Here is a 9,221-nt window from a genome sequence, read left to right on the forward strand (position 1 = left end):
TGCTTCATCCAGATGCATGAATCGAAGCAACTAAAGTCTGAAAGGGATTGAAATGCCATGAGCCAGTATCTGTAACCTGCGGGTGACAGCTCGAGAGCAACAAGTGACTGGGTTTAAGATGATCTCCTTTTAAAGGCGTCTTTAAAGCAAAAGGAAGCATGTGTGTTAGGGATCCACACGCATGTGATGAACCACATAGAACAGTGAAGTGGTGCAAATGAAAAATTCAGTAGCCGGTACATGGGGCGAGGAGGTAGTGAGACGGCACGAGGGAACAACACCCAGCTTATTTATTTATATATTTACTTTTGAGACGGAGTCTCGCTGCGTCCCCCAGGTTGGAGTGCAGTGGCGCAATCTCAGCTCACTGCAAGCTCCGCCTCCTGGGTTCACGCCATTCTCCTGCCTCAGCCTCCCAAGTAGCTGGGACTACAGGCGCCCACCAACACGCCCGGCTAATTTTTTGTATTTTTAGTAGAAACGGGGTTTCACCATGTTAACCAAGATGGTCTCGATCTCCTGACCTCGTGATCCGCCCGTCTCGGCCTCCCAAAGTGCTGGGATTACAGGCGTGAGCCACCGCGCCCTGCCCCACCAGCTTATTTTTGTATTTTTTGTAGAGACAGAGTTTCACCAGGTTGCCTAGGCTGTTCTCTAGTTCCTGGGTTCAAGCAGTTCTCCTGCCTCAGCCTCCCAAAGTGCTGAGATGGCAAGGTGTGAGCCACCATTCTTGGCCATCATCTCTCAAAAAAAAAAAAAGGCAGGCATGATGGCCCACTCTTGCATCCCTACACTTTGGGAGTCAGCTGTGCTGCAGCCTGGGTGACAGAGCGAGATTCTGTCTCTTAAAGAAAAAAAATTTAGGCCGGGCGCGGTGGCTCACGCTTGTAATCCCAGCACTTTGGGAGGCCGAGGCGGGCGGATCACAAGGTCAGGAGATCGAGACCATGGTGAAACCCCGTCTCTACTAAAAATACAAAAAAATTAGCCGGGTGTGGTGGCGGGCGCATGTAGTCCCAGCTACTCGGAGGCTGAGGCAGGAGAATGGCGTGAACCCGGGAGGCGGAGCTTGCAGTGAGCCGAGATCGCTCCACTGCACTCCAGCCTGAGCGACAGAGCGAGACTCCGTCTCAAAAAAAAAAAAAAAAAAGAAAGAAAAAAATTTAAGTCTTCCAACCCCTGAATATGGAGCATCTTTCCATTTACTTATGTTTTCTTTAGTTTTTTTTTTTACAATATTTTGTAGCTTTTAGAGCACAAATCTTACATTTTTGTTAAATTTATTCCTAAGTACTTTATTCTTCTTAATCCTATTATAATTGGAATTGTTTTATTAATTTATTATAATTCTTTTGCTCTTCACTACTAGTGTGTAAAGAAATACAATAGATTTTTTTTTTTTTTTGAGTTAGAGTTTTGCGCTTGTCACCCAGGCTGGAGTGTAATGGCGCCATCTCAGCTCACTACAGCCTCCACCTCCCAAGTTCAAGTGATTCTCCTGCCTCAGCACCCCGAGTAGCTGGGACTATAGGCGTACACCACCACGCCTGGCTAATTTTGTATTTTTAGTGGAGACGGATTTTCACTGTGTTGGCCAGGCTGGTCTTGAACTTCTGACCTCAGGTGATCTACCCACCTTGGCCTCCGAAAGTGCTAGAATTACAAACGTGAGCCACCATGCCCAGCCTCAATTGAATCTTTTTTTTAAGATAGGGTCTCACTTTGTATCCCAGGCTGGAGTCCAGTGGCATGATCATGGGCTCACTGCAGCCTCGAACTTGTGGGCTCAAGCAGTCCTCCCACCTCAGCCCCCTGAGTAGCTGGAACCGCAGGTGCATGCCACATGCCTGATTAATTTTTTGTTTTTTGTAGAGGCAGGGTCTTTTTTTTTTTTTTTTTTTTTTTTTTTTTTTTTTTTGAGACGGAGTCTCGCTCTGTCGCCCGGGCTGGAGTGCAGTGGCGCAATCTAGGCTCACTGCAAGCTCTGCCTCCCGGGTTCACGCCATTCTCCTGCCTCAGCCTCCGAGTAGCTGGGACTACAGGCGCCCGCCACCGCGCCCGGCTAATTTTTTGTATTTTTTTAGTAGAGACGGGGTTTCATCGTGGTCTCGATCTCCTGACCTCGTGATCCGCCCGCCGCGGCCTCCCAAAGTGCTGGGATTACAAGCGTGAGCCACCGCGCCCGGCCCTGAGGCAGGGTCTTTTAATATGTTGCCCAAGCTGGTCTCGAACTCCTGGCCTCAAGCAATCCTCCAGCCTCAGCCTCCCAAAGTGATGGGATTACAGGGGTGAGCCACTGCACCTGGCCTATAATTGATGTTTATATTATTGATCTTATACCCTGCAACCTTGCTGAAGTTGTTTACCAGTTCTAACAGTTTTTAGTGTATTTTTTATATATATATAAGATTGTGTTATCTGCAAATAGAGATAGTTTTGCTTCTCCCATTCAATTCTGGGTGCCTTTTATCTTCTTCTCCTGCCTCATTTCCCTGGCTAGAACCTCCAGTACAGTGTAGAATGGAAGTGGTGCCAGGTGGCTCATGCCTGTAATCCCAGCACATTGGGAGACCAAGGTGGGCAGATTGCTTGAGCCCAGGGGTTTGAGACCAGCCTGGGCAACATGGTGAAACCTCATCTCTAAAAAAATTACAAAAATTAGCCAGGCATGGTCAAGCATGCCTGTAGTCCCAGGTACTCTGGAGGCTGAGGTGAGAGGATCGCCTGAGCCTGAGAGGTCAAGGCTACAGTGAGCTGAGATTGCCTCACTGCACTCCAGCCTGGGTGATAGAGCGAGACCCTGTATCAAAAAAAAAGGTGGGGGGGGTGGGGGAAGTGGTGAGAGTGGACATCCTTGTCTTTTTTTCTGATCTTAGGAGGAGAAAGCATTTAGTCCTTCATCATTAAGTATGATGTTAGCTGTGGGTTTTTCACACATGTCTGTTATTGGGTCGAGGAAGCTTCCTTCTATTCCTAGTTTGTTGAGGGTTTTTATCATGTAAAGTTGTTAGATTTTGTTAAATGCTTTTTTTCTGTATCTGTTTAGATGATCATGTGGTTCCTGTTCTTTATTCTGTTAATAATAATGTATTACATTAATTCAGGTTGACATGTTAAACCAAGCTTGCATTCTTGGAATAAATCCCACTTGATCACGGTGCACAATCCTTTTGTATGTTCCTGGATTCAATTTCTTGTATTTTCTGGAGGATTTTTACATCTAAAATAATAAGAGATCTCAGTCTGCAGTGTCCTTTTCTTGTGATATCTTTGTCTGATTTTGGTCTCAGGATGATACTGGCCTTGTGGAATGAATTGGAAAGTATTCCTTTTTCCCCTATTTTTGTGCAGTTTGTGGAAAATTAGTTTTCTTCTTTTTTTTTCCCCCCCAAGACAGAGTCTCACTCTGTTGCTCAGGCTGGAGTGCGGTGGCACATTCTTGGCTCACTGTAACCTCAACCTCCAGGGTTCAAGTGATTCTTGTACCATGCCAGGCTAATTTTTGTATTTTTAGTAAAGACAGGGTTTCACCATGTTGGCCAGGCTGGTCTCGAACTCCTGGCCTCAAGTGATCCTTGGGCCATGGCCTCCCCAAGTGCTAGGATTACAGGCATGAGCCATCGCACCAGCCCTACTTTCCAATTTTTAGAAATCTATCCCTGTGCCTTTTCTATTTACCGTGGTCTTTTTTTTTTTCCCATCTTTCCCCTAGATTGATGATATGTTTAACGAAATCAAATTTGGTGAATATGTGGACACTGGAAAGCTAATCGACAAGATCAACTTACCAGATTTCCTCAAAGTGTACCTTAACCACAAGCCACCTTTTGGTAACACCATGAGTGGCATCCACAAGAGCTTTGAGGTGCTTGGTTATACCAACTCCAAAGGGAAAAAGGCCATTCGACGAGAGGACTTCCTGAGACTGCTCATTACTAAAGGTAAGCACATACATCAAGATGTCTGGTAACATCCTGGGGCCATTCCCAGTGTAGGGAACTGAGTTTGGGGAGCCAGCCCTTGTGGGAGCTCCATCTTTCATGAAAGAGGTGATTTGACTGGTTTGAGCCATGAGGGATCTGGCTGACCCACCTGCATCCCTGGCAAGTATGAGGTAATGGGAGGGACCCAGAGCTAGAAAGCAGAAGAATGTGATTCGTGTTGCAGCTACCTGAGCCTCAGCAAGACTCGGCGTCCTCACTTGTAAAATGGGAATAAAAATGCCAGCTAATCCATCTCCCTGGGCTGTCATAAGGTTTGGGTTGGGGCCAGGCACGGTGGCTCATGCCTGTAATCCCAGCACTTTGGGAGGCTGAGGCGGGCAGATCGCTTGAGGTCAGAAGTTCAAGACCAGCCTGGCCAACATGGTGAAACCACATCTGTACTAAAAATACAAAAATTAGCTGGGTATGGTGGCACACGCCTGTAATCCCAGCTACTTCGGAGGCTGAGGCCGGAGAATTGCTTGAACCCGGGAGGTAGAGGTTGCAGTGAGCCAGGATCACGCCACTGCAGTTCAGCCTGGGTGACAGAGCGAGACTGTCAAAAAAAAAAAAAAAAAAGAAAAGAAATATTTGGATTGCATTTGTGAAATGCAGCCACACCAAAGTAAACTTTTTAATTTTTACCTACTATGTTTCTCATTATTGTACATGAGGATGTCAAGTAAACTCTCTCAGGATGACAGTTTCATCTTAGTCCAAGTGGGTGGTTCTGAGAAGAGGGAATTTGAAATGAAGCAAAGTCTGGTCCCTGCAGCATGCTGCCCTATTTCTCTATGCCAGCCCTACCTATGTTCCCTGCCTGGAGGACCCTGTTTAACACCATTAGGAAGCATATGTGACAGTACCATGGGACTCTAGATCATTTTCGTGTCTAAAGAAAAGGGGCTGGGCGCAGTGGCTCACACCCGTAATCCCAGCAGTTTCAGAGGCTGAGGCAGGAAGATCACTTGAGCCCAGGAGTTGGAGACCAGCCTGGCCCAACATAGCAAGACTTCATCTCCGTCAGAAAAATTTTTGTTGTTTTTGTTGCTTTTTTTTTTGAGACGGAGTCTCACTCTGTCGCCCAGGCTGAATTGCAGTGGCATGATCTCAGCTCACTGCAACCTCCACCTCCAGAGTTCAAGCAATTCTCCTGTCTCAGCCTCCCAAGTAGCTGGGATTACAGGCATGCACCACCACACCCGGCTAATTTTTGTATTTTTAGTAGAGATGGGGTTTCGCCATGTTGGCCAGGCTGGTCTTGAACTCCTGACCTCAAGTGATATGCCCACCTTGGCCTCTGCAAATGCTGGGATTACAGGCATGAGCCACTGCGCCCAGCCTAAATTTTTTTTTCATTGAGTAAAAGAAAAAAAAAATAGTGGGATAATTCTCTTTAAGACCTCTAAATAATAACCCTAAGCCCTGACAGTATGCTTAGCCTCAAGAGCTAAACAACCACCTTCTTACTCTTTGACACACAGGTGAGCACATGACGGAGGAGGAGATGTTGGATTGCTTTGCTTCGCTGTTTGGCCTGAATCCTGAGGGATGGAAATCCGAGCCTGCAACCTCCTCTGTCAAAGGTACCCTGGCTGGCTTTGTCTGGGCTTGTAGCCATGGCTCACTAATTTGTTGTAGACTTAAGTACATTTATTTCTCCTGATTGGTGCAAGCCACTCTCCCTAAGACTGCACATAACAAAGTAAGTCTGTTGGGAATCCCACATGAATAAGTTATGAAAAGAACAGTGAGTGGTGGCTTTTGTTCCCGCGCTCTGTCTGTCCTTTTGTTTCTTCTGGGCTTATTTTCCCTTCGTTCCACTGACCTGTCATCTTGCCAGCTTGGGTGGGTGCATACTGGCCACCCGCAGAGGATCCAGTTTGACAGCCGTTTCAGAGGAAGAGGTATGTCAAGAGAGACTTGGGGACCAGGCACCATGGCTCACGCCTGTAATCCCAGCATTTTGGGAGGCCAAGGCAGGAGAATCGCTTGAGGTTCAGAATTTGAGACTGGCCTGGGCAACACAGCAAGATCTCATCTCTACAAAAAAAAAAACAGGCTGGGCGCAGTGGCTCACGCCTGTAATCCCAACACTTTGGGAGGCCGAGGAGGGTGGATCACTTGAGGTCGGGGGTTCGAGACCAGCCTGACCAACGTGGTGAAATCCCGTCTCTACTAAAAATACGAAAATTAGCCGAGCATGGTGGCACACACCTGTAATCCCAGCTACTTGGGAGGCTGAGGCAGGAGAATTGCTTGAATCCAGGAGGTGGAGGTTGCAGTGAGCCGAGATCACACCATTGCACTCTAGCCTGGGTGACAAGAGCAAAACTCCGTCTCTAAATAAATAAATTAATAAATTAATTAATTAAAGCAAAACAAAACAATTAGCTGGGCATAGTGGTGTATGCTTTTAGTCCCAGCTACTCAGGAGGCTTAAGTGGGAGGATGACTTGGGCCCAGGTATTCACGGCTGTGGTGAGTTAGGATTGTGCCACTGTACTCCAGCCTGGGCAACAGAGTGAGAGCCTGTCTCAATTAAGAAAGAGAGAGAGAGAGAGAAAGATTTGGAGAAGGAGAGAGCATCAACTTTGTGGGCAGTACAAGCCCAGCTACAAGCTGCCAAAACTTTCAAGTTTTTAAAGATCATCCTCCTGTCCCTTCCTGCTATAGCCTAAGTATTTTTCACCTTCTTTTCGTGCACTGGGCCTGAAGTTAGGGCCTCCTGACTTTCAGCTCAGGAGGAACCAATCTAAACGGCTCTTCTAGGCTCGCTGGCACAGAAGCAACTCTCCTGACAAGCCCGGGGAAGGTCAGATCCCACCACCATCACCAAGACTGAGGAGGGTGCAAAGACCCCTCACCCATTCCCCTTTTCCCTCTCCTTTTATTGTCCATTCCCCACTTCAAATTAACAAAGTCCCTGAACTCAGATAATTCCAGACTCCGGTAGCTAACAGGTCATTCCCAACCTGCACGCTCTCCCTACCCCATTCCTTTATGTACTTCGGATCTCAGAATGTACCTTTCCCGATTGTTATATATTTCTGCTGTCTTCCCAGGCATCTTGAAACAGAAAAATCAATCATACTATGTGGTTAAGGCTTTCCAGTAAGGTTTGCAGAGATTTGGTTAACAGTGTTCTGTTCTGTAAAGGAGAGATTTTTAAGCAATTTCCACCCAGAGTTTTTCAAGAAATCAAAGCCAAATCACAGCACAAAGCCCCTCTTGTTTTTGTTTAGTAGCATTTCCTTGTGTTTTTGGAAAATCCTCCTGAGTTAGAAACATAATCATTGAGGCCTGGTGCAGTAGCTGTGATCCCAGCGCTTTGGGAGTCTGAGGTGGGAGGATCACTTGAAGCCAGCAGTTTGAGATCAGTCTGGGCAACTTAGCGAGACTCAATCTCTACAAAAAAAATTTTAAAATGAGCTGGGCATGGTGGCGTGTGCCTGTAGTCCCAGCTACTCGGGAGGCTGAGGTGGGAGGATCACTTGACCCCAGGAGTTCAAGGCTGCAGTGAGCAATGATCGTATCACTGCACTCCAGCCTGGGCAACAGAGCAAGGCCCTGTCTCAAACCCCTCCCTGCACCCAAAAAGAAAGAAACATAATCATCATGAAGGCATTTGGTGTTCTTTTCTTGTTTTGGCTAGGTTCAGAAATTTGCCTTGAAGAAGAACTTCCAGACGAAATCACTGCAGAAATATTCGCGACTAAAATTCTTGGTTTAACCATTTCAGAAGATTCTGGCCAGGATGGTCAGTGAAGTTACCAGGAATGTTTAAAGCACAAAGGACTTTGGGTGTGTGTGCATGCACATATGTGTGTTTTCCATGAGGCACTGCTTTTTATGCATTTCCCTCCCCCCTCTCATCTTTAGAACATTTAGACATTAAAGCAAATTTCTGGTGAGCAATGGAATTCACAAAGTTGGACATTCCACTGTTTCTGAAATAGAAAAGTGGGCGGAGGCGAGAAAAACCCTGGCAGCTGGATGTACATGGTAGCTGGATCTCTGGGTCTCTGGCGATGCTGCCTGGATGGGGTTTGCACGGGATATGGAGGGGGCGTGGTCTCAGGGGGCAGAGGGGTCCTCAGCCAGCAGCAGGCCTTCCTCGCGACACGTATGGTCCAGGGAAATGATGGTCCATTGCCTCATTCCCTTTCCCTGTAGGGCCACCTGGACCCTCCGCCCAGTGTGGCCCAGTGTGGATCACCCCTGCCTGTTGTGGGGCTGGGGTGGGGGTGCCGGGTGCGCCGGGCTCCTGAGAGTCCCAGATTGTGGCTTCTTATCAGCAAAACACCCAAGTGGTGGTGTGTGGCCGTTATAAAGAGCATCATTGGCCATGCTTAACCCCGGTGGCAGCTGCCAGGAGAATGCAGAAGCCCCTCTGAGCGCCCCCGAACCCATTCACACTGCACCTGGGCCAGAAACCACAGAGCAGCCCCGCCCAGCAGAGGCCGGGGCCTCCCTCGCACCCACACTCACCAGTGTGGTGGCTTGTCCGCCTCACACTCCGCTGGGCCGCAAAACATGTAGTAGGCAAAAATAGGGGCTGGTTCGCCAGCTCTGGGACATTTAGGGGACGTTACTAAGTTTATAGCAGTATTTTGGCCTTGAAAATAGCATAGCATTGTAGTGTGAACAGATGAGACTTAGTCTGACTTCAGAGTTTTGTCATCCGTTCTGAGGCCTCATTTAGGCAAAGGTGCCAGATGTCATTCTCCAACACACTCCGTCCAACACACCCCCTAGGACCAGCTTCTTCCTCAGAGAAACTAGCATCTGAGATAACATTTCTGATCCACTTAAAGTGCCTTTCTCGGAAGGAACATTCCGTGGCAGAGAAACAGAATAACAACCACATCCTTACTCATGCACGAAGCCCCCTCCACTACGTGGGGTCCAGCTGGAAATCTGGCATGGTGAGAGTCTTTGGAACGCCCCAGAACATGGAACGGAACTGTCTACCCCAAACCAGGCTGTGTCACTGTGACCTTGGGGCAGACAGCACGGGCCAAGGTTCTGCCAGCACCAGCTTGTCAGATCATGTCACTAGGGCTTTGCAACCTAATTTACATTTTGTTCTTTTTAAAAAACATGAAAAGAAAAACAAGCTTTATGAATCAATTTTGCAGCTGCTGAGGGCTTAGGAGATCTAGTATCAAGCCAGTTAAAAAGTTCCTGGGGACATTTTAGGGAACAAGAAACTCTCAAATGACTTGTTCTCTTCAA

At 47.6% G+C, this 9,221-nt stretch overlaps 1 protein-coding gene across 4 annotated transcripts in view; it reads left to right on the forward strand.

Annotated features, from left to right (window-relative positions):
* Positions 1-7,906, forward strand: part of CFAP251 (cilia and flagella associated protein 251) — an 84,993-nt gene extending 77,087 nt beyond the window's left edge. For all 4 annotated transcript variants that reach the window (XM_063614651.1, XM_055236958.2, XM_055236959.2 and 1 more), the window contains 3 exons: positions 3,713-3,941; positions 5,468-5,569; positions 7,639-7,906. In XM_063614651.1, the coding sequence (XP_063470721.1) occupies positions 3,713-3,941; positions 5,468-5,569; positions 7,639-7,751 (444 nt within the window). In that variant the 3' untranslated portion in view covers positions 7,752-7,906. The remainder of the gene's footprint in view (positions 1-3,712; positions 3,942-5,467; positions 5,570-7,638) is intronic.
* The last annotated feature ends 1,315 nt before the right edge of the window (positions 7,907-9,221 follow it).

This window comes from Symphalangus syndactylus, chromosome 13, assembly GCF_028878055.3.
Source record: "Symphalangus syndactylus isolate Jambi chromosome 13, NHGRI_mSymSyn1-v2.1_pri, whole genome shotgun sequence".
Classification (NCBI taxonomy): Eukaryota; Metazoa; Chordata; class Mammalia; order Primates; family Hylobatidae; genus Symphalangus; species Symphalangus syndactylus.